At 40.5% G+C, this 26,381-nt stretch overlaps 1 protein-coding gene across 1 annotated transcript in view; it reads right to left on the bottom strand.

Annotated features, from left to right (window-relative positions):
• LOC106579416 (proline-rich protein 12) overlaps positions 1–24,107 on the bottom strand; it is a 61,890-nt gene extending 37,783 nt beyond the window's left edge. The window contains 2 exon segments of the mRNA XM_045702614.1: positions 10,094–10,248; positions 23,239–24,107. Of these exon segments, the coding sequence (XP_045558570.1) occupies positions 10,094–10,248; positions 23,239–23,315 (232 nt within the window). The 5' untranslated portion in view covers positions 23,316–24,107.
• Between the last annotated feature and the right edge of the window lie 2,274 nt (positions 24,108–26,381).

Genomic DNA, 26,381 nt, shown 5'->3' with positions numbered 1-26,381 from the left:
TGTGTGGGCTACTTTGTTTTGTCATGAAAATACATCATGCATCTTAATTTGCTATATCATTGTTGTACTGTTTTCAATAGATCACCAGAAGATGCAGACAGGTCCCAGAACAGCCTGTTTGCATGGTGGACCATCCTGGCCTACACCCCATCTGCCGTCTATTCATTGCAGAACATCATGAATGTCTACATGACAGACTAAAGGGCTCTGGTTCTCAGAGTCCAAACACAGTAGCATAAGAGAAACTTACTGTTTTAGGCCTATGAGATGCAGCAGCCCATGGTATAATTTTCAGTATAATCACAAAGTCTTATTCATAATTTTGCTAAATAAACTGATGATATGTTAAGTTATTGTTTTACATGTGCTCAAGTTATGGAAAGTGTTCCTGTGAGAGGAAAACAGATCACGGTGAAAGAAAGAGGGTGTTCGCTAAACATAATCAGATAGGAGTTATATTGCAGCAACAGCGTAAATCATCGATGGTATGAAGTAAAAAAAACGATATATATTTTTTTTTACATTGTCAGCACAAGCTTTCTCGGAGACTAACATACTATACACAACTAGAGAACTACAATCTCATACCAACAAGAAAGTTGGAAGAGTTGTATTATTGCACACACACACACACACACACACACACCTACACTTAGCTTCTCATCAAGAACGTGTTTGGCGGAAGCTGATGTGATATTTGATGGTTGGAGTAAAAAACTACCAGAGATTAGAACTCCAGGAGGATGGTTGGTGTCCACTGCCCCCCCCCAACTACAAATGTGTCTTCAAATAGTAATAGTCACAGAGAGACATAGTCCCAACAAGTGATGTGTGTGTGGTGGTGGGGGAATCGATACGGTTACATATGACTTTTGAAGATACAGTTGAAGTCAGAAGTTTACATTCACTTAGGTCGGAGTCATTTTTCCAACAATTGTTTACAGACAGATTATTTCACTTATAAATTCACTGTATCACAATTCCAGTGGGTCAGAAGTTTACATACACTAAGTTGACTGTGCCTTTAAACAGCTTAAAAATTCCAGAAAATGATGTCATGGCTTTAGAAGCTTATGATAGGCTAATTTACATCATTTGAGTCAATTGGAGGTGTACCTGTGGATGTATTTCAAGGCCTACCTTCAAACTCAGTGCCTCTTTGCTTGGCCTCATGGGAAAATCAAAAGAAATCAGCCAAGACGTCAGAAAAAAAATTGCAAGAGGCGTTCTGCCTCCTAGAGATTAACGTACTTTGGTGCGAAAAGTGCAAATCAATCCCAGAACAACAGCAAAAGGACCTTGTGAAGATGCTGGAGGAAACAGGTACAAAAGTATCTATATCCACAGTAAAACGAGTCCTATATCGACATAACCTGAAAGGCCTAAAAAGTTGTGCTTCCAAAGTTGTGGCAAAATGCCTTAAGGACAACAAAGTCAAGGTATTGAAAATGTGTGGGCATTACTGAAAAAGCGTGTGTGAGCAATGGGCCAAAATTCACCCAATTTATTGGGTGGAGGCAATGCTACCAAATACTAATTGAGTGTAAGAGTTGACCCAATGGGAATGTGTTGAAAGAAATAAAAGCTGAAATAAATCATTCTTTCTATTATTATTCTGACATTTCACATTCTTAAAATAACTAACTGACCTAAGACAGGGAATTTCTACTAGGATTAAACATCAGGAATTGTGAAAAACTGAGTTTAAATGTATTTTGCTAAGGTGTATGTAAACTTCCGACTTCAACTGTATATCATATTGACAATATCGCAATATTAATTTTGCACTAGTCAGCTGTACCTGCAACAACTCCAGTATTTCCCTCATAGCTTGTTCTTCATCTTCTTTTTAAATAGAGAGCCAACTTGTTTTCAGCACTTTTATTTCCATGACTGATCAAAACTAGTTTTCTCATGGCTCCTGTATCTGCAGCAGATATTTAGTGAACAATACGTTCGGAACATTGAATCGCAATAAAACCACAGTATCGAATCGCAATACATATCGTATCGGCACCTACTGTGGCAAAGAAGGGGGTCGAGTGATCAATGGCAGATATGTGAGGTCAGAACTAATAAACGGGCTCTGCCCAATCACTAAAATGGCCACCCTGAACAGAACTACAGATCACAAAATGGCCGACTGCCAAAACTACAATTCCCAGAAGCAAGGGGGACCTCAGAAGGTGGAGCCGACCCACAGATAAAGGGTCAAGAAAAACCAGGAAGAGGGAGAGAGAGGGCGGGAAGGATCTATGAACCATAGAGAAAGATACAATCTACATTGGCTGGATTTACCGTGTACGAGCTGGACTGTTTTGGACTTACCTGTTGGCGTTTAGACCTGGACCTACCGAGAACCAGATTTGTGTAACAAACCCTGCTATCCTTGACCTTGCCTGCGGCCTGGGTGGACCAGGACAGAGAAAGAAAAACACAGGTACTGTCATGTTCGAAAGAACTTTCATTCTGGGCTGATTTTGGTGACAGTTTCCCACTTAATTTGTGACAAACGCTCCTAACTTTGAAGAGGATTGCCACACTACGTATCATGATAATATCGTGAGGTCCCTGGCAATTCCCACCCCTAGCACCTACCCATTGACAATTCCTAGTAATTGGTTATAGGGCATGATTAAAAACCACTCATCTCTGAAAAAAAGGACAGGGGTGATGTGCCGCTATGACTTGGTGTGGGTGAGAAGTCGGGCTGCAGAGTTTAACTATTTGGGACCTTGTGTTGATGCCAGAGAGTAGTGAGTTACAGTAGTCTAGTCGGGGGGAGATGAATGCATGAATACGTTTTTTTAGCAGCAGGACTGGAGAGAAAGACCTGACTCTGGAGATTTTGCGGAGGAGGAATAATTAGGTTTTGACAGGTGTGGTGGTCGAAGCAGAATGTGGAATCCAGGATGACGCCAAGGTTGGATGCGTGGGGGGAGGGAGAGACAATGGTGTCATCATATGGTGAAGTTGCCAACTTTTAGTGTGAATTTGGTGCATTGACTGCAGAAAGAAATGGACAAAGAACGAGATGCAATACATCCAAATCCCTTTTATATCCATAAAAGGTTATAATCCACAACCTTTTACATATTCACTGCCCTCTTAGACAACACCTATTGACTTATAGAATGTGGTGAAATAAGAAATTGTTATTTAGTCAATTGTAGAATAATAGTAAAGACATCAAAACTGAAAAAGCACATATGGAATCATGTAGTAACCCCCCCAAAAAAGTATCCACCCTTTGTCTTGACAGCTTTGCACACTCTTGGCATTCTCTCAACCAGCTTCACTTGGAACACTTTTTCAAGTCTTGAAGGAGCTCCCACATATGTTAAGCAGCTTGTTGGCTGCTTTTCCTTCACTCTGCGGTCCAACTCATCCCAAACCATCTCAACTGGGGTGAGGTCGGGTGATTGTGGAGGGCAGGTCATCTGATGCAGCACTCCATCACTCTCCTTCTTTGTCAAATAGCCCTTACACAGCCTGGATGTGTGTTGGGTCAATGTCTTGTTGAAAAACAATTTATAGTCCCACTAAGCGCAAACCAGATGGGATGCCATATCACTACAGAATGATGTGGTAGCAATGCTGGTTAAGTGTGCCTTGAATTCTAAATAAAACACTGACAGTGTCACCAGCAAAGCACCTCCACCATGCTTCACGGTGGGAACGACACGAGCGGAGACCATCTGTTCACCTTTTCACAAAAACAGCTGTTGGAACCAAAAATCGCAAATTTGGACTCATCAGACCAGAGGACAGATTTCCACAGGTCTAATGTCCATTGCTCGTGTTTCTTGGCAAAAGCAAGTCTCTTCTTATTATTGGTGTCCTTTAGTAGTGGTTTCTTTGCAGCAAATCGACCATGAAGGCCTGATTCATGCAGTCTCCACAGAACAGTTGATGTTGGGATGTGTCTGTTACTTGAACTATGTGAAGCATTTATTTGGGCTGCAATTTCTGAGGTTGGTAAGTCTAATGAACTTATCCTCTGCAGCAGAGGTAACTCTGGGTATTCCTTTCCTGTAGCGGTCCCCATGAGAGCCAGCTTCATCATAGCGCTTGATGTTTTTTGCGTCTGCACTTGAAGAAACATTCAAAGTTATTGAAATGTTCCGTATTGAGTGACCTTTGTATTAAAGTAATGATGGAGTATCGTTTCTCATTGATTATAGTTGAAGTCGAAACTTTAAATAAACCTACATACACATTTAAACTCAGTGTTTCACAATTCCTGACATTTAATCCTTGTAAAAATTCTGTCTTATTTTAAGTGAAATGTTAAAATAACAGAGAATTGTTTATTTCAGCTTTTATTTCTTTCATCACATTCCCAGTCGGTCAGAAGTTTTCATACACTCAATTAGTATTTGGTAGCATTGCCTTTAAATTGTTTAACTTGGGTCAAACGTTTCAGGTAGCCTTCCACAAGCTTCCCACAATAAGTTGGGTGAATTTTGTCCCATTCCTCCTGACAGAGCTGGTGTAACCGAGTCAGGTTTGTAGGCCTCCTTGCTCACACACGCTTTTTCAGTTCTGCCCACAAATTTTCTATAGGACTGAGGTCAGGGCTTTGTGATGGCCACTCCAATACCTTGACTTTGTTGTCCTTAAGCCATTTTGCCACAACTTTGGAAGTATGCTTGGGGCCATTGTCCATTTGGAAGACCCATTTGCGACCAAGCTTTAACTTCCTGACTGATGTCTTGAGATGTTGCTTCAATATATCCACATAATTTCCTACCTCATGATGCCATCTATTTTGTGAAGTGCACCAGTCCCTCCTTCAGCAAAGCACCCCCACAACATGATGCTGCCGCCCCCGTGCTTCGCGGTTGGGATGGTGTTCTTCGGCTTGCAAGCCTCCACCTTTTTCCTCCAAACATAACGATGGTCATTATGGCCAAACAGTTCTATTTTTGTTTCATCAGACATTTCTCCAAAAAGTAAGATCTTTCTCCCCATGTGCAGTTGCAAACCGTAGTCTGGCTTTTTTTATGGCGGTTTTGGAGCAGTGAACCGAGTACAGTACAGCATCCTTACCGAGTGGCCTTTCAAGTTATGTTGATATAGGACACGTTTTACTGTGGATATAGATACTTTTGTACAGGTTTCCTCCAGCATCTTGACAAGGTCCTTTGCTGTTGTTCTGGGATTGATTTGCACTTTTCGCACCAAAGTACGCTCATCTCGAGGAGACAGAACACGTCTCCTTCCTGAGCGGTATGACGGGTGCGTGGTCCAATGGCGTTTATACTTGCGTACTATTGTTTGTACAGATGAACGTGGTACCTTCAGGCGTTTGAAAATTGCTCCCAAGGATGAACCAGACTTGTGAAGGTCTAAAATTATTTTTCTGAGGTCTTGGCTGATTTCTTTTGATTTTCCCATGATGTCAAGCAAGGTCAAGGTAGGCCTTCAAATACATTAAGTTACACCTCCAATTGACTCTAATGATGTTAATTAGCCTATCAGAAGCTTCTAAAGCCATGACACCCTTTTCTGGAATTTTCCCAGCTGTTTAGGCACAGTCAACTTAGTGTATGTAAACTTCTGACCCACTGGAAATGTGATACAGTGAATTATAAGTGAAATAATCTGTCTGTAAACAGTTGTTGGAACAATTACTTGTGTCGTGCAAAGTAGATGTCCTAACCGACTTGCCAAAACTATAGTTTGTTAACCTCTCTAGGGTAGGTGGCACCAAATCGTCCCACCTACGTAACAGCCAGTGGAATCCAGTGGCGCGTTATTCAAATACCTTAGAAATGCTATTACTTCAATTTCTCAAACATATGACTATTTTACAGCATTTTAAAGACAAGTGTCTCGTTAATCTAACCACACTGTCCGATTTTCAAAAAGGCTTTACAACCAAAGCAAAACAGATTATGTCAGCAGAGTACCCAGCCAGAAATAATCAGACACCCATTTTTCAAGCTAGCATATAATGTCAAAAACCCAGAAGACAGCTAAATGCAGCACTAACCTTTGATCTTCATCAGATGACACACCTAGGACATTATGTTATACAATACATGCATGTTTTGTTCAATCAAGTTCATATTTATATTAAAAAAAACAGCTTTTTACATTAGCATGTGATGTTCAGAACTAGCATACGGGGGGCAAACTTCCGGTGAATTTACTAAATTACTCACGATAAACGTTCACAAAAAGCATAACAATTATTTTAAGAATTATAGATACAGAACTCCTCTATGCACTCGATATGTCCGATTTTAAAATAGCTTTTCGGTGAAAGCACATTTTGCAATATTCTCAGTAGATAGCCCGGCATCACAGGGCTAGCTATTTAGACACCCAGCAAGTTTAGCACTCACCAAAGTCAGATTTACTATAAGAAAAATGTTATTACCTTTGCTGTCTTCGTCAGAATGCACTCCCAAGACTTCTACTTCAATAACAAATGTTGGTTTGGTTCAAAATAATCCATAGTTATATCCAACTAGCGGCGTTTTGTTCGTGCGTTCAAGACACTATCTGAAAGGGTAAATAAGGGTTACGAGCATGGCGCATTTCGTGACAAAAAAATTGTAAATATTCCATTTCCGTACTTCGAAGCATGTCAACCGCTGTTTAAAATCCATTTTTATGCCATTTTTCTCGTAAAAAAGCGATAATATTCCGACCGGGAATCTCCTTTTAGGTAAACAGAGGAAAGAAAACAAAGCTTTCGGTCGACGTGGGCACGAGCCTGAGTCTCACAGTACTGTAACCAGCCACTATCCAAACGCGCTACTTTGTTTCAGCCAGAGCCTGCAAAGCCACGATTCAGCTTTTTGCCGCCTTCTGAGAGCCTATGGCAGCCGTAGGAAGTGTCACGTAACAGCAGAGATCCTTTGTAATGGATAGAGATAATCAAGAAGGGGAAGAAATGGTCAGACAGGGTACTTCCTGTACAGAATCTTCTCAGGTTTTTGCCTGCCATATGAGTTCTGTTATACTCACAGACACCATTCAAACAGTTTTAGAAACTTTGGAGTGTTTTCTATCCAAAGCCAATAATTATATGCATATTCTAGTTACTGGGCAGGAGTAGTAACCAGATTAAATCGGGTACGTTTTTTATCCAGCCGTGTCAATACTGCCCCCTAGCCCTAACAGGTTAACACTTACCTGGTTACTACATGATTCAATGTGTTACTTCATAGTTTTGATGTCTTCACTATTATTCTACAATGTAGAAAACAGTAAAAAAATATATATAAGAGAACCCCCAGAATGAGTAGGTATGTCAAACTTCTGACTGGTACTGTAAGTAGTAAACAAGTTATAACTAAGTTACAGCAACTGTAAATGAACTTTTCATCAAGTTATCAATTTAGCATTGATAATGCTGCTGCTAAAACATAGCTAGCTAACTAGCCAGTTTTGCTGCTGCTAGCTAATGACTGCTTCATCTAAATTACACTATAGTGACCTGGAAACAGGATGAGATTGCTAAAGTAGTCATAATTAGTAGGAAACAACTATGCCACCATTATGTCATCAAATTTACTTGAGAGATGACAATGTTACCATTAGCTAGCCAAGTTTGTCAGAAAAAGCTGAGGTTAGCGATGCTAAAGTTAGCTTTCAGTCTTCAAAAGAACATTCAAAACGAAACGTGCAATCCATGAATAGCATGTCCTTTTAATAATAGTTAGTCTTCTATCTAGACACTTCTTGAATGGTTGCTGCCGCTGCCAGGTGCAAGATGCATGGGAGTGGAGGAACAAGCTGCTGGCAAATCCACGTGTGTAGAGTGCAATCGAAAAGTATTCAGACCCCTTGACCTTTCCCACATTGTTATAGCATTATTGTAAAATGTATTAAATTAATTGTTCACCTCAATCAACACTCAATACCCCATAATGACAAAGCGAAAACAGGTTTTTAGACATTTTTGCAGACAGAAATACATTATTTACACAAGTATTCAGACCCTTTGCTATGAGACTCGAAATTGAGCTCAGGTGCATCCTGTTTCCATTGATCATCCTTGAGCTGTTTCTACAACTTGATTGGAGTCCACCTGTGGTAAATTCAATTGATTGGACACGATTTGGAGTGGCCAGACGGAAGCCACTCCTCAGTAAAAGACGCATGACAGCCCGCTTGGAGTTTGCCAAAAGGCACCTAAAGGATTCTGACCATGAGAAACAAGCTTCTCTGGTGTGATGAAACCAAGATAGAACTCTTTGGCCTGAATGCCAAGTGTTGCATCTGGAGGAAACCTGGCATCATCCCTATGGTGAAGCATGGTGGCAGCAGCATCATGCTGTGTGGATTGTTTTCATCGGCAGGGACTCAGAGACTAGGCAGGATCGAGGCAAAGATGAACGGAGCAAAGTACAGAGATCCTTCATGAAAACCTGGTCCAGAGCACTCAGGAACTAAGACTGGGGTGAACGTTCACCTTCCAACAGGACAACGACCCTAAGCACACAGCCAAAACAACACAGGAGTGTTCTTGAGTGGCCCAGCCAAAGCCCGGAGTTGAATCCAATTGAACATCTCTGGAGAGGCCTAAAATTAGCTGTGCAGCGACACTCCCCATCCAACCTGACAGCTTGAAAGGATCTGCAGAGAATGGGAGAAACTCCCTAAATACAGGTGTGCCAAAGAAAACTTGAGGGTCTAATCACTGGTCAAATTGCTTCAACCAAGTAGAGTAAAAGGTCTTTATTTACAATGATGGCCTACACCGGCCAAACTCGGACGACGCTGGGCCAATTGTGCGGCGCCCTATGGAATTACCAATCACGGCCGGTTGTGATACAGCCTGGATTCGAACCAGGTTGTCTGTAGTGATGCCTCTAGCACTGAGATGCAATATCTTAGACCACTGCGCCACTCTGGAGCCCCAAGTCTGAATACTTATGTAAATGAAATTGTATTTATTTTCTAAAAACCTGTATTTGTTTTGTCATTATGGGGTTTTGTGAGGAGATTGAGGGATTTTTTTTAATTCATTTAAGGAATACGGCTGTAACGTAACAAAATGTGGAAAAAGTCATGGGGTCTGAATACTTTCCCAATGCACTGTACATAGCCTGATTTGCAATGCAGTCCAATGTAAAGTGTGCTCATAACAATGGACTGAACTTCTCTGGCCAAATCAGACAAAGTGACTTTTCAGGTGGAAGACAGTACAAAGAAACATTTGCTGCCTTGCAGCCAGATACTACACAATTTCTCTTCCTTTTGCTCATTGCTTTGAAGTAGGAATTATCACTGCACGCTGCCAACATTGAGGAATGGAATGTCAATATGACCGGGCGTGGCCAACAGCAGTGTAGGAGGATATGCAAATAACAAATGAATTGGTCTATTAGAATCAGATCGCTGTGTAATATGCGGCGGCCCAAAAACTACATCCCACCTGAACAGACGGAAATTCCAAGCCATTTTTGCAAACAGCTCTTACACAAAAAGGGTATTATCATAATTTTCACAATTTCAGTGTTTTTGACCTCAGTGTGGAAATACCATTAAAAAAAAACAGGAAAATCTCATTAAACACACTGCCACTTTAAGGTAAGATTTGAATGGAGAAAGCTGATCCGAGAGCAGCGCTGCCTTCTTTCGATCCTATCAGTATCGACACATGCTCCAGCAACGTACTTAGCGAACATTCTCTCTGCGGGGTGTTTTGGGAAATGCATGTTACATCTTCAGACATTGTAGGAACAATGCATCGTTAAAAACACTTGTAAGCCTAAGTTCCACCTCTTTCAGGAAACCGGGCACAGGGCATTAACAAAAGACAGCTATACCTGTTATAGAATTGTATAACTGTACTGAATAGGTCAAGGAGTGTCCATTACACCATAATACGTGGGCCTAACAGACGTTATAAATAAAATGTGGCCCTATATGTTATTCGGTAAAAACAAATAGTTTTAACCCCCCACACAAGTGGCTTCCATAGAAACTGCCTTCAATATAATTCTGTGAAATGCATTTGTCAGTGGCTGCAACCTTACTACTAAAAGCATGGCCCGTCATATATCAGTCCGAAAGCCCTGTACTGTGGCAAGTGGGGACAAAGTAATAAGGTGTGTGACATGTCTCTCACCCAAACTCCGTCCTGCTCCCCAAGCACCTCCTTGGCCAGAGCTGCCCGGGTGGTGATTGGTGGCATAGCCCTGCAGAGGGTGAGGAGTGCCGTAGGCTTGTCGATGGAGAAGCTCTGACTCAGGGTGTGATGATCTGGAGCTCCCATAGACGAGACTGGGGAGGAGGAGAAGAGGTAATTAATTTAACTGTTCAAGTCCATTTTCATATAAAAAATGTCCAATGGGTGACCTTTGGGAGAGGCTGTGAAATTGAAATGTATTCAACGACTATGTAAATACTAAGTGGATTGTTTGTCATGACAAAGTACAACACTCTGTTCAGAAAACTGCAATCGTATTAAAAGTTATTCAGATACAGTCAACTTAGAGTGCATCTCCATCCTAATAAAAAGGAACATGGCATAATTACTGTAGGTCACCATTCTTGACATTGTAAAAAACGTGGCTATGGATTACACAAAATCAGTAACAAGATAATCAATTAGCATTATCAACAACAACAAAAAGATCTTAAAGCCTGTTGTAGACTTCTTTATCCAGAATTCTTATCTGTGATATTTTACCAACACTACTTTATGCCTGTACCCCCTCCTAGGGATGTTATTATTATTATTATTATTATTATGATGCATAATACCTCATTAAGTGTGGGCTAAACAAGCAAATTTCAAGAATTAAAGTAGATTGATAGAATGGCGCATTCTTGTTAAAACATCCAGCCTATAAGCTAGAACAAACATAAAAACGCAACATGCCACAATTTCAAAATGTTTACTGTGTTACTATTCATAGAAGAAAATCAGTCAGTTGAAATAAATTCATTAGGCCATAATCTATGGATTTCACAAGACTGGGAATACAGATATGCATCTGTTGGTCAAAGATGCCTTAAAAAAAAAAAAAGGTAGGCACGTGGATCATTAAACCAGTCAGTATCTGGTGTTACCACCATTTGCCTCATGCAGAGTGACACATCTCCTTCGCATAGAGTTGATCAGGCTGTTGATTTGTATTTGTTATGGATCCCCATTAGCTGTTGCCAAGGCAACAGCTACTCTTCCTGGGATCCGGCAGAATTAAGCCAGTTATACAATTTCAAAAACATTACAATACATTCATTACAGAATTCATAACACAAGTGTGTGACTTAGGCCCATAGTACTCTACAACACAAAATCCATGTGTACGTGTGTGTATAGTACGCATGTTATGTGTGTGTATGCATGTGTCTGTTTGTGTTACTTCCCAGACCCCGCTGTTCCATAAGGTGTGTTTTTACCTGCTTTTTAAATCTGATTCTACTGCTTGCATCAGTTACCTGATGTGGAATAGAGTTCCATGTAGTAGAGGTCGACCGATTATGATTTTTCAACGCCGATACCGATTATTGGAGGACCAAAACAAGCCGCTGCCGATTAATCGGCCGTTTTTTGGTGGGTTTTTCTTTTAACATTTTCTTTTCTTTTTTTCTCGCTATTTTTTTAATTTGTAAAAATGACAATTACAACAATACTGAATGAACACTTATTTTAACTTAATATAATACATCAATAAAATCAATTTAGCCTCAAATAAATAATGAAACATGTTCAATTTGGTTTAAATAATGCAAAAACAAAGTGTTGGAGAAGAAAGTAAAAGTGCAATATGTGCCATGTAAAAAAGCTAACGTTTAAGTTCCTTGCTCAGAACATGAGAACATATGAAAGCTGGTGGTTCCTTTTAACATGAGTCTTCAATATTCCCAGGTAAGAAGTTTTAGGTTGTAGTTATTATAGGACTATTTCTCTCTATACCATTTGTATTTCATACATCTTTGACTATTGGATGTTCTTATAGGCACTTTAGTATTGCCAGTGTAACAGTATAGCTTCCGTCCCTCTCCTCGCCCCTACCTGGGCTCGAACCAGGAACACATCGACAACAGCCACCCTCGAAGCATCGTTACCCATCGCTCCACAAAAGCCGCGGCCCTTGCAGAGCAATTGGAACAACAACTCCAAGTCTCAGAGCGAGTGACGTCACTGATTGAAACGCTATTAGCGCGCACCCCGCTAACTAGCTAGCCATTTCACATCGGTTACACCAGCCTAATCTCGGGAGTTGATAGACTTGAAGTCATAAACAGCTCAATGCTTGAAGCATTACGAAGAGCTGCTGGCAAACGCACGAAAGTGCTGTTTGAATGAATGCTTACGAGCCTGCTGCTGCCTACCATCTCTCAGTCAGACTGCTCTATCAAATATCAAATCATAGACTTAATTATAACATAACACACAAATACGAGGCTTTGGTCATTAATATGGTCGAATCCGGAAACTATAATTTCGAAAACAAAACGTTTATTCTTTCAGTGAAATACGGAATTGTTCCGTATTTTATCTAATGGGTGGCATCCCTAAGTCTAAATATTGCTGTTACATTGTACAACCTTCAATGTTATGTCATAATTATGTACAATTCTGGCAAATTAATTACGGTCTTTGTTAGGAATAAATGGACTTCACACAGTTCATAACAAGCCAGGCGGCCCAAACTGCTGCATATACCCTGACTGCTTGCACGGAACGCAAGAGAAGTGACACAATTTCCCTAATTATAAGAAATTCACGTTAGCAGGCAATATTAACTAAATATGCAGGTTTAAAAATATATACTTGTGTATTGATTTTAAAGAAAGGCATTGATGTTTATGGTTAGGTTTGGTGCCACGACAGTGCTAAATCACCACCCGTTTGGCGAAGTAGGCTGTGATTCGATGATAAATTAACAGGCACCGCATCGATTATATGCAACACAGGACACGCTAGATAAACTAGTAATATCATCAACCATGTTTAGTTAAGTGATTATGTGAAGATTGATTGTTTTTTATAAGTTTAATGCTAGCTAGCAACTTACCTTGGCTTCTTGCTGCCCTCGCGTAACAGGTAGTCAGCCTGCCACGCAGGCTCCTCGTGGAGTGCAATGTAAGGCAGGTGGTTAGAGCGTTGGACTAGTAACCGGAGGTTGCAAAAACAAATCCCCGAGCTGACAAGGTAAAAATCTGTCGTTCTGCCCCTGGCAGTTAACCCACCGTTCTTAGGCCGTCATTGAAAATAAATGTGTTCTTAACTGACTTGCCTAGTTAAATAAAGGTGTAATTATTATTATTTTTTTTTTTAAGAAATAAAAATCGGCCAAATCGGTGTCCAAAAATACCGATTTCCGATTGTTAGGAAAACTTGAAATCGGCCCTAATTAATCGGTCATTCCAATTAATCGGTCGACCTCTATGTAGTACTGTGTGCCTCCCATAGTCTGTTCTGGACTTGGGGGCTGTGGCATGTGGAATGTTGGCCCACTCCTCTTCAATGGCTGTGCGAAGTCGATGGATATTGGCAGGAACACGCCATCGTACACGTCGATCCAGAGCATCCCAAACATGCTCAATGGGTGACATGTCTGGTGAGTATGCAAGCCATGGAAGAATTGGACATTTTCAGCTTACAGGAATTGTATACAGATCCTTGCGACATGGGGCTGAGCATTGTCATGCTGAAACATTAGGTAATGAATGGCACGTCACGGTATCTCTGTGCATTCAAATCAAATTTTATTGGACCCATACACATATTTAGCAGATGTTATTGCGGGTGTGGTGAAACACTTGTTCCAAGCTCCAACAGTGCAGTAATATCTAATATACACAAATCTAAAAGTAAAAGAATGGAATTAAGAAATATTAGAACAAGCAATATTGGAGTCTGGTGTATAAAATGTACACTATATATTAACACAAACGTATGTGGACACCCCTTCAAATTAGTGGATTTGGCTATTTCAGCACACCTGTTGCTGTCAGGTGTATAGAATCGAGCACACTGCCATGCAATCTCCAGGGCTTTACTGAAGAGAACAGTGACTTTCAACATGGAACCATCATAGGATGACACCTTTCCAACAAGTCAGTTGGTCAAATTTCCGCCCTGCTAGAGCTGCCCCGGTCAACTGTAAGTGCTGTTATTGTGAAGTGGAAATATCTAGGAGCAACAACTGCTCAGCCGCGAAGTGGTAGGCACACACAAGCTCACAGAATGGGACCACAGAGTGCTGATGCGTGTAGCACCTAAAAATCGTCTCTCCTTGATTGCAACACTCACTACCGAGTTCAAAACTGCCTCTGGAAGCAAAGTCAACACAACGGTTTGTTGGGAGCTTCATGAAATGGGTTTCCATGGCTGAGCAGCTGCACACAAGCTTAAGATCACCATGCGCAACGCTAATCATCGGCTGGAGTGGTGTAAAGCTCGCCGCCATTGAACTCTGGAGCAGTGGAAACGCCTTCTCTGGAGTGATGAATCATGCTTCACCAACTGGCAGTCTGACTGACGAATCTGGGTTTGGCAGATGCCAGGAGAACGTTACATTCGCCAATGCATAGTGCCAACTGTAAAGTTTGGAGGAGGAATAATGGTCTGGCGCTGTTTTTCATGGTTCGGCTAGGCCCCTTAGTTCCAGTGAAGGGAAATATTAACACTACATCATACAATGACGATTCTGTGCTTCCAACTTTGTGGCAAGAGTTGGGAGAAGGCCCTTTCCTGTTTCAGCACGATAATGCCCCTGTGCACAAATCGAGGTCTATACATAAATGGTTGGTAGGGATCGGTGTGGAAGATCTTGACTGGCCTGCACAGAGCCCTGACATCTACACCATCAAACACCTTAGGGATGAATTGTTACACCGACTGCGAGCCAGGCCTAAGTCGCTTAACATCAGAAGCAAGTCCCTTCAGCAATCTTCCAACATCTAGTGGAAAGTCTTCCAAGAATAGTGGAGGCTGTTATAGGAGCAAGGGGGGGACCAACTCCATATTAATTAGGGATACACCATATCTGTGAACATTTCGGAATCGGCCCGATGTCTAGTTTAATGCCTATGTGCAAAATCACTGTCAAAACTGACGTGCATACCGATATAAAACACAGGTACATGACATAATGACATCCACTACCATTAAAAGGTTTGGGGTCACTTAAATGTCCTTGTTTTCCATGAAACCATACATGAAATTAGTTGCAAAATCAATAGGAAATATAGTCAAGACGTTGACAAGGTTATAAATAATGATTTTTAACTGAAATAAGTGTCCTTCAAACTTTTCATCAAAGAATCCTCCATTTGCAGCAATTACAGCCTTGCAGACCTTTGGCATTCTCGTTGTCCATTTGTTGAGGTAATCTGAAGAGATTTCACCCGATGCTTCCTGAAGCACCTCCCACAAGTTGGATTGATGGGCACTTCTTATGTACCATAGGGTCAAGCTGCTCCCACAACAGCTCAATAGGGTTGAGATCCGGTGACTGTGCTGGCCACTCCATTATAAACAGAATACCAGCTGACTGCTTCTTCCCTAAAGAGTTGTTGCATAGTTTGGAGTTGTGATTTGGGTCATTGTCCTGTTGTAAGAGGAAATTGGCTGCAATTAAGCGCCGTCCACAGGGTATGGCATGGTGTTGCAAAATGGAGTGATTGACTCCCTTCTTCAAGATCCCTTTTACCCTGTACAAATCTCCCACTTTACCACCACCAAAGCACCCCCAGACCATTACATTGCCTCCACCAAGCATGACAGATGGCATCAAGCACTCCTCCAGCATCTTTTAATTTGTTCTGCGTCTCACGAATGTTCTTCTTTATGATCCGAACACCTCAAAACTTAGATTTGTCTGTCCATAACACTTTTTTTCCAATATTCCTCTGTCCAGTGCCTGTGTTCTTTTGCCCATCTTAATCTTTTCTTTTTATTGGCCAGTCTGAGATATAGCTTTTTCTTTGCAACTCTGCCTAGAAGGCCAGCATCCCAGAGTCGCCTCTTCACTGCTGACGTTGAGACTGATGTTTTGCAGGTACTATTTAATGAAGCTGCCTGTTGAGGACTTGTGAGGAGTCTCTCTCAAACTACACACTCTAATGTACTTGTCCTCTTGCTCAGTTGTGCACCGGGGCCTCCCACTCCTCTTTCTATTCTGTTTAGAGCCAGTTTGTGCTGTTCTGTGAAGGGAGTAGTACACAGCGTTGTACGAGATCTTCAGTTTCTTGGCAATTTCTCGCCTGGAATAGCCTTCATTTCTCAGCACAAGAATAAACTGACGAGTTTCAGAAAAAAGGTCTTTGTTTCCAGCCATTTTGAGCCTGTAATCGAAACCACAAATGCTGATGCTCCAGATACTCAACTAGTTGAAAGAAGGCCAGGTTTATTGCTTCTATAATCAGAACAACAGTTTTCAGCTGTGCTAACATAATTGCAAAAAGGGTTTCTAATGATCAATTAGCCTTTTAAAATTATAAACTTGGATTAGCTAACACAACGTGCCATTGGAACACAGGGGTGATGGTTGCTGATAATGGGCCTCTGTACGACTGTATATATTCCATCATTTTTAATTTTTTTAATCTGCTGTTTCCAGCTTCAACAGTCATTTACAACATTAACAATGTCTACACTGTATTTCTGATCAATTTGATGTTATTTCAAAATGGACAAAACAAGGAAATTTCAAATTGACCCAAAACTTTTGAACGGTAGCATAGGTACATGACGTAATGACGCCATTTAAAATTGAGCTGCACGTGCAACACAGCATTCCTAACCTATCCCACAATGTCTGCCGTGTGGATCGAGCAGTCAACAAGTCGAGCAGTCATTTGAAAGCGTAAGAGCCTTTCAGCGAGAACTCAAAAGGCGAAATACATTAACGCCAAGATAATGGAATTCATTGCCCTTGACAATCAACCGTTCTCTGTCATGGGTGATGTTGGCTTTCGCCGACTGGTCGAGCACCGGTACACACTACCAAGTGCGCTATTTTTCAGATGTTGCCCTACCGGAGTTACAGTTATAGCATCACCGCTATTAGCTTCACAACATACTATGGAACACCGTTTTGGTCTTTGCGTGTCAAAAAAGATACAAGTTAAATAACACTATTTGATGCGTTAAATAAGCTTTTAATTTGACACATCAAATAACAGTTATATTATAGAATGCTGTGTGTTCTGAATTTGAACCTGCAAGCCAAGCGCCACCACTACTAATCAGTAGCACTGTCAAAGCTGTACAGAAAAAGTCTGCAAACAAGCAAACACTGGCCACGAACGATGTGTTTACATTATTGCGTTGGTAATACAGCACTATTTGTTCTACCGCAACTTCTGGGGTAGCTAGCTTTAGCTTAGTACCTAGCTAGCACCAATACAACGAGCCTGAAAATAATGACCAGTAGAAACTGCTGTCATTCTCATTCTTAGCAATCCTTGTGAATAAGTATTAGCTAGGTAGTCACTTGTTGTTCGCCTATTGAAATTGAACTTCAGTTTATGCAAAATAATTAGCTAGCCAGCTACTTAACGATGTTGCCCAAAGCTAACATTATAAGCAGCCAGCTAGCTTCATCTGGCTAGTGACGCTCGACCGGACCGGGTTGTGTGTTGTGAAGCTAGCCACAATAAGGATTAGGCACAATAGTGGAATTTGCGGTTTGCCTTCAAAATAAAAGTACCTCTTTAAAAGTGATGCAGAAAGTTACAATTGGTGAAATCATGCCATATTTAGACTAGATCATGTTAAAAAAGGTTGGAATGTGAAGCAATGAAATGGGGTATCAGTCTACTCGGTGATACACACAGAAAACAACTGATGAAATGTACACAAATATTAGCGTTGTTGCTCTTATCGCGGGACTGTGACAGTGTGAAATCACCTCCCCAGTCAGCCTATTGTGTATTGACATTCATATTGCACTGTACAGCTTTACCTAAGGATTGGGGATCAATGAAATGTGGTATCGGTCTAATCAATAACCAAGATATCTTTTCCCAAAGTCCTCCTCAGAGTTATCAGACTCCAAAACATCCACACAGTATTGTTTTTCCTCAGGAATAGTGTTCAATACATATAGGTTGACAAATGTGGCTCAATTCACAGTTGTTTCAGAGTCCTCGCAATAAGAGCTATGACGCTAATGTTCTCTGGGTGTCACTGAGTAGACTGATACCCCATGTAATTGATCCACAATCCGTAGGTAAGGCTGTACAGCGAAATAAGTATGCCCCCAACGCAATTCTAAAGTATAATACATCCAGTGTGATTTCAACAGATTGTCAAAAACGAATTATAGTATTTTGTTGATTTTATATAAAACATTCCAACCTTGTTTAGCATGCTCTATTCAATTATGGCATAATTATACTATTTGTTGCATCACTGTCAATGACATACTTTTATTTTGAAGGCTAACCGCAAAGTCCACTATTGTGGCTCATCCTTAGTGTGGCTAGCTTCACAGATGGCTCCAACCACAATTAATCAAATAATAAGTGTCTTATAAATTAGGGTTATTTTTGATGACACATTAGCTAGCTAACTATATAGCTCGTGAAACAGATGTCATTTTGCTGGTTTTGGGGAAGAACATTGTTTGCATCCATGAGCTAGCTAGCTTTTTTTATGACCAGCACTGTAGGTGCACGAGACAACCTTACCAGCATCATAGCATATGTATCGATGAATCGTTGTGACATATGAAATACGAGAGACGGTGTAATCAATGTGTAATAACTATGTAAAAAATTTATGAACGTGTTCAATTATGTGACGTGCAGTCATATTCAGGTCCTGATTGGTCAACAAGCTTATTTGAGTGTCAAAAAAGATACTCGGCAAATAACACTATTTGACTGTGTGTCAAAAGAAATACACAAAGACCCAAACGGCGTTCCATAGTATGAGAAATCCTGGATGAGAATGAAACGACTGAACAAATGAACAACGAAACAGCACAGCAAGTAATCAAAACCTATTTCTTTCACTTATGTTTTACTGGTAATGGGGACATGCGTAAATGCCAACAAAATAACTTTTTGCTCAGTGTGTGTTTGTAACCTTTAACTAGCCAAGTCAGTTAAGAACAAATTCTTCTTATTTACAATGACGGCCTACCCCGGACGACGCTGGGCCAATTGTGCGCTGCCCTATGGGACTCCCAATCACGACCGGATGTGATACAACCTGGATTCGAACCAGGGACTGTAGTGACGCCTCTTGCACTGAGATGCAGTGCCTTAGTCCGCTGCGTCCATGTGTGTGTGTTAACTATTTAACTGTACTAGAACGGTTAAAAGGCCCGAAAATGTTAAATATCGGGGGGGTTTTGGCAAGGAAAATAGTATCAGCCAAAAATGCATATCGGTGCATCACAAATATTCATGCCAATGATTTTGCAATGAGATGTTTGACGAGCAGGTGTCCACATACTTTTGGTCATGTAGTGTACTGAACAACGAGCTAACTGTCAATGAAATATATATATTTTTTATAATTAAGTCAATGCAAACTAAAAAGTAACCTGGACCTGACGGCTTCCAATCTGACTTTAATAACAACAACAAAAAGTGATGTCCAACTTGCTCCTACTTTGCATGCAGTTTACTATGAATCTTTTGAAAACAAATTACTTCCTCCATCAATGAACCAAGCATGCATCTCATTACTGTTAAAACCAAATAAAAAGACTCATGTGAATGTAGTTCCTATCGCCCCATATCCTTAAATAATATGGACGCAAAGACTTTATGTAAAGTCCTAACCCAACGTTTCGAGACAATTATTCAACAGATAACATCATTGGACCAAACAGGTTTTATACAAAATCACCTATCCACCTGAAATCTTAACACCTACAGTGCATTGGGAAAAAACTCAGACCCCTTGACTTCCCCCCCTCTCATCAGTCTCCACACAAAATCACCAAGCAAAAAAAAGTTTAACCATTTTTGTTAATATATTAAAATGAAAACTGAAATATCACATTTGCATAAGTATTCAGACCCTTTAGTCAGTACTTTGTTTAAAAACCTTTGACAGCGTTTACAATCTTGAGTCTTCTTGGGTATGACACTACAAGCTTTGCACACCTGTATTTGGGGAGTTTCTCCCATTCTTCTCAGCAGATCCTCAAGCTCCGTCAGGTTGGATGGGGAGTGTCACTGCACAGTTATTTTGAGGTCTCACAAGAGATGTTCAAATCGGGTTCAATTCCAGGCTATAGCTGGGGCACTCAAGGACATTCAGAGACTTGTCCCGAAGCCACTCCTGTGTTGTCTTGGCTGTGTGCTTAGGGTCGTTGTCCTGTTGGAAGGTGAACCTTCGCCCCAGTCTGAGGTCCTGAGCAGATGTTTATCAAGTATCTCTCTATAATTTTCTCCGTTAATCTTTCCCTCAATCCTGACTGGTCTCCCAGTTCCTGCCACTGAAAAACATCCCAACAGCATGATGCTGCCACCACCATGCTCATGTCGTGGCCTCTTCCTCGGTGCACACTGTCGCTGTGTCCAGTTATGCATGTAACATTTCACATAAAACCTCGTTGGGAAAAGGGGCCAGCTTCACTCCATAGAAACTAGTCAGCACTAACGTCGCTAGTGAGAGGAACCAATTAAGTCCCTGACTAACAACAAAGATGTATTGGCTGTCTAGATGTGTAAGGAGTTGACTGTACCTAGTAGGAGGGTATAAATATATGTGCTTGTGTAAAACTGTCTTTCTAGCTGTATGACCAAGTGGGTGAATAAACTTGGTTTGAGCTTTTTCTAGTTGTCCCTGAGTTTTTACTATTTTTGTTCAGAACTGCTCTAATATGCATACATATGGGTGTTTTGAATTAACCATCACCGTAGAAAGTGCTGTCCATTTCGTGTGTTAGGCTTTGAAACAACATCCATAACGACCATGTTTTCCACTCAGTTGCAACCTGTTGTATAACTTCTTTCTTTAAAATTGATCAATCACAGTGAGGTGAGTTTTAAAAACACATACTGTTTTGATGATAAGTGTTTGATGTGATTTTTGATTGCATTGATGTCAGACTGGTTAGAAAGACAATAGAGGCCTGAGTACCAGGCGAGTTGGGTACTACTAATGTATGTCCAGAGTGCATAAGAGGAGACTACCATGACTCAGCAGTCATGTAGAATTTTACTGCAGTCATGACTGCCAGTAATATGGGCAACGCAACAGCCCTCGTGATGACAATCATCTTTTCTAATCAATTTGATGTCCTTTTAAATGAACAAAAATGTTTTTTCTTTAAAAAACAAGGACATTTCTAAGTGACCCCAAACTTTTGAACGGTAGTGTATATGGATGATTTATGAAGTCAGGCACATTTAACAGTTAGGTCTATAATCAATAGCCTAACTAAATTGTGGTTTCCTCTCTTCTCACTTTTCTTAGAAATTAAGCAAAGGGCTGTTTTCTCGTTGCCTAACTCTGCTGCTGCCGCCTCCACCACATTGTTCTCAACACCAACATGCTGGTTAACTTTGCTACTATGCACATAGCAACATGGTCTAGAAAAAGGCACCAATTCAACAGCGCATTGATGTTTCAGAACTGCGACCACTATCCAACGCTGGAGAAAGCGCATTTGTTATAAAATAATATTTGTATTTGTGTTGCTCCATTGTTCTTACATAATATAACAATATACAATTTCAGTAGCACATGTCTTAAACTGATGGACTGTGCCATCCCCAAGGTCTCCACAATGGATCAGTCCACTTAGACAGGCGTAAATCAGACAGATGTCTTGTACAGGTGTCTTTTATGCTACTGCTCGACTAAAGAAATCTGTTGACCAACAACCTATCGACCAAACAATTGACCAGTCCACTAAATGGGGTCAGCCCTAGTCATTAGGTAGCCTAGCTAGCAATCCAAATCATAGTAGATCCCTATGGATTATTGTAATTTTCTGGTAATTTCTATTAGGATCCACATTAGATAACGCTGTAACTCTAGCTAATCTTCCTGGGGTCCAACACCAATTAACATGACATTACAAACAACCACAAATCAAGTCTTCACAAACATTCAACAAGTAGACAATACAGACAATTAAAATACCTGAGAGGAAACACATTTAACATTCAGTTGATGCTTTTTCCTGTCCAGTCATATGGTCTATTGGATTGATGGCAATATGTTGAAAACACTGATAAGAGAAATTGAAATAAATACTTAACTAAAGTATTTTGGTCACTAGCAAGACTGGGTGTAATGCATTGTAATTTACTTAACCACAATAACCTAATGTTGTGATGTTATTTAAGGAGTCAATGTGTTGACTATCATTATCATTCTTCATAGCATAAGAGTTGCCAACATTTGACCACTGGCACCTCGTGCTGTGACTCCCTAAAGGCAAGCTACGACCAGAAGTGACTTTTCATAGCAGATTAGAAGAGCATTTTCGCTAACCTTAACCTTTCCTAATTCTCCTGACCTGCAACGAAAAAGTCACTTCCGGTCATAACTGTGTCGAAGTGGTGTGTTTTTAGGTAATCGACCTAATGGTAATCACTTGCCACTTAAAAATGTTACATTGTAAACTTTTGATACTTCACAGGCTGAGGGATCTCTCTTACTATGTGAAACAAATGTATCATGCAATGTCACATGAGAAAACTGGTCAGATACAAATTGGGCATCAAGCTATTCTAAATAAACGTCCCACACAAGTTATATTTTTTTTGTACACATGGCGCACATACAGGACTTATTTTGACATGAGGTAATCAGATAGGAAGTGACCCTACAACAGACCCACGTTTGGAAATACTATTTAATAATACGATCAAAGATATTTTTCTCAGATTTCCCCGTCATAATGAAGAAATGTCCTGCCCACCGGCACAGTAAATTGAAATGGAATTGTATTACATTTCTGCCTTCCCGCGGACTGTTTTGTGCAACCCAATATAATTGAAAGCAACACTAGTGTATGTAAATACACCTGCGTTGCTAAGAGCAGCTAGCTCCAACCCATCCCCTTTCGCTCCCTTCCTGTCTGTATACCTAAAACCACGCATCTTGTCTGTCAATCGCATTGTCAAGAGTTCTGCTTGCTAGTAGTCCTTCCACACCGCTTGTTCCATTCCCTGCTGTTTATAATAGTAACAACATCGCGATGCTGCCAATAAGCAGCATACAGATCGACGTCAATGTACCAAATTAACGCCCAATCGATTACAAAAAAAGCTAAGAGAATGTAATATATTAGCTAGTGTGTAAACATTATATGGACTGAATCAGTTGCTTACCTTGCTTTCGCGGATCTTTCGTAACTCCATCCTGCGCCCAAATCACCGAACCCTGTTCCCGGGTAATTTCTATCCATTTTGAATTTACGAGGTGTGTGACAAGGACGAACGCAATTATGACAGAAGTGGGGTAACCGTCTTCCCCGTGATCGATTTTAGACTATTCCCCCCTTGTCATAAACAAGTCCTTGGCCATGGAAAACAGCATATTGAAAGAGAAATGAAGGGGAGAAGAAATCTGGATGAAAAAAAGGGGGGTCTGGGGGTGTACTCTAACCACCTCAAATCAGTCTGTCCTTTCCTACACTTTCTCCAAATATCATTTCCACAATTGCCAATTTGCAACGAAGTTATGCATGATCATGATAACACTTTTGTATTTGTCAATCATCGATAAGTTGCACAGAAACATTTGATCAAACGCGTCCTTTCCTGCCGTATCTCATCCCCTTTATTTTATCTACTGAACAAATTCCGAGATTTATAAAACTACCATCGATATCTCACGATTGTTGCAAAATGTATCAAACGATAAGATATCATATTATCGTGATTTTCTTTAGCATGCAAAATACCTTCCCACCCTAAAATTGTTGTGGGCTACATTAGCAGATGCTAGCTAGCCCTGTCGACGCATCAAAATAAAACGGATTTACTATTTATAAAGCCTACTACGCTTCCTTCTCTTTTTACATTAGAAAATAGTGATAACGACGATATCGCGAGGTCTGGAAACCATAATCTAAATTCCGAAAATCAATGAAGACGGTAGAAGTAGGCCTCTTTTTTATGTTTTTTGTTATTTTCCTATGAAGACGCCATGTTTGAAGGCGGCTGGCTCGCTCTCTTTTCTCCCTCCCTCCCCTCACTCACATCGCTCAAGCACACGCGCAATCTGTTTTTTTTTCTGTCCTCCATTCACCGGTTGTTTAGGTCTCGCAAACAATATTGTTTTTGTTTTGTTTGTTACAAATGAACATATAACAAACAAAAAACAAAGCTCATAGATTTAAGATGGATATTTGCCATTCAAACTCTACAATTTAATATTTGTATAGTCTAAAAATCCAGATACCTATTCATCCAGACTGTTGGGCAGATATTGTTCAAAACCTTTGTTTTGTAGGTAAACAATAATATTATTACTCAAACTTAAAATGTATTAAGTCATTTTTTACCAGGCCTCATCAGTGTTGTACATTCAATTTGTATTTTATTTATTTTACCTTTATTTAACTAGCCAAGCCAGTTAAGAATTAAGAACAACTTCTTATTTTCAATGACAGCCTAGGAACAGTGGGTTAACTGCCTTGTTCAGGGGCAGAATGACAGATTTTTACCTTGTCAGCAAAATGTTATGTCCAATTCCTCTACTACCCCTGTGAAAATAGATACGTATTTAATTAATTGAATAGCCTACATGTCAGATAGCCCTGGAAATCAAATTTAAATATATACTTTTTTTACCATTTTAATATTGTACAATAGCTTCCCTGCATTTTGACATGAGACCAGCAGATGGTACTCTAAATTTGTTGGAACCCTATAGTTGGAACAATGGGACACATAGGATGCGTTCATAAATTCACTCTAGCTATCTACTCCGATTTCAGAGCACTCTCGCCTGAGTGTGCCAGACCGCAGAATAACTGCTGAATTTACGAATGCTCAACACCAGTTGAATATGGCCGGTGTCAGTAAACATTGGCAAAAAACGTAATTATATTGTTGCCAACAGCACAGTTACAGTCACCAACGCTCTGGATAACATGAAAACAGCCTAATCAGCTCTACTAGGCAGGGTGGGTAAAATGTTCAGAGTGAGGTGGACTCTCATTTGTATCTGGAAGTAGCTAGCCAATTAACTTGGGTGCTTGACTGTCGTTGTGAGGTCAGAACGCTCGAATCAACTCTACTCTCTGCAAGAGCGTCGCGTGTGCGCGCTGAACGCGAAACGCTCTGAATTTATGAAACGACAATCTGACAACACTGAATTTACGAACGCCCAGAGCGCACTCTGGCACTCCAGATTGAATTTACAAACACACTCAGAAATGCCATGCGACATAGGACAACTGATTAAATGATACGAAAGACCGTGTCCTAACAATGGTAGTAGTTGTCCACAAAGCGGCACGGCGGGCTGTGCCTATCATTTCTCTGGATTAGTAATACATCTAATTATTGTAATATATATATTTTTTTATATCGATAAGGGTTGTTGACATCAACTGCCGGTATTCAATGGAGAGTGACGCTATGCTACTTACTTCATTACATGAATATGCCATCTCGAGACAATGTTGATATAAAGTGTCAATGTCACGTGGCCTACTTATATCAGCATACTCGTAACAACTGTAGCATTACTAAACTTCTATTCGATCAAATAAACCTCACTCAGAAAATTAGCCATATGTTTTTGTTGACTAAATTCAACACTCATTGACCTCCATACAAAAACGCCTTGCTTGGTGGGCAAAACAAAGAAAAACCGCCACCTGTTGGAGGGAGACATATTTCCCATCGAGTTGGGCCCCTCTTCCACTCTGATAATACAAAATGGCAAAAAAATGTTATAGGTAGGAAATAAATAGCTACATTTCATTTTTGAATGTCTGTCCCACCCAACATGTTCAAATATACAAGACTACAACAGTAATGACACAATCACCTCATTCTTCTCTCTGTGAATTCTCAAAACGAAATACAAAAGACATGTCTACAAAAATCCCCTGCAAAAAAGCTACTATTGACAAGAATGATCTGTCAAAGTCAATGGGTTGGGAGAGGTTTACAGACAGTACTTTGAGATGAGGAAGAGGGTTTTGGTAGTGCAGGGTTGTGCTTAGACAGTACATGTATTGTGTATCAGACCGATTGAAAGTGCCATTTCTTAAATCTCCCATTCACAGCAATTCATACTGTGTAAGACTTTTCACAACTTTTTGAGCCCCCCCCCAGCCCAGCCTATTCACTTTGTTGACTGATCTTTTCTCTCAAAAGCAGCTCCCAAAGTCCCAAAACAATACCCTAGCCTGTCCCATTCGGTTAACACCTTTACCAACAAAGGCGTGCTACCCTACATCCCTTCCACAAAAAGTATAAAACGCTAACACCACAGCCATGTCTTTCCAGGAGAC

The sequence above is a fragment of the Salmo salar genome, chromosome ssa19 (assembly GCF_905237065.1).
Source record: "Salmo salar chromosome ssa19, Ssal_v3.1, whole genome shotgun sequence".
Lineage (NCBI taxonomy): Eukaryota > Metazoa > Chordata > Actinopteri > Salmoniformes > Salmonidae > Salmo > Salmo salar.
Note: the sequence above shows the minus strand (reverse complement) of the source record. Positions and strands in the feature narration are given on the sequence as shown.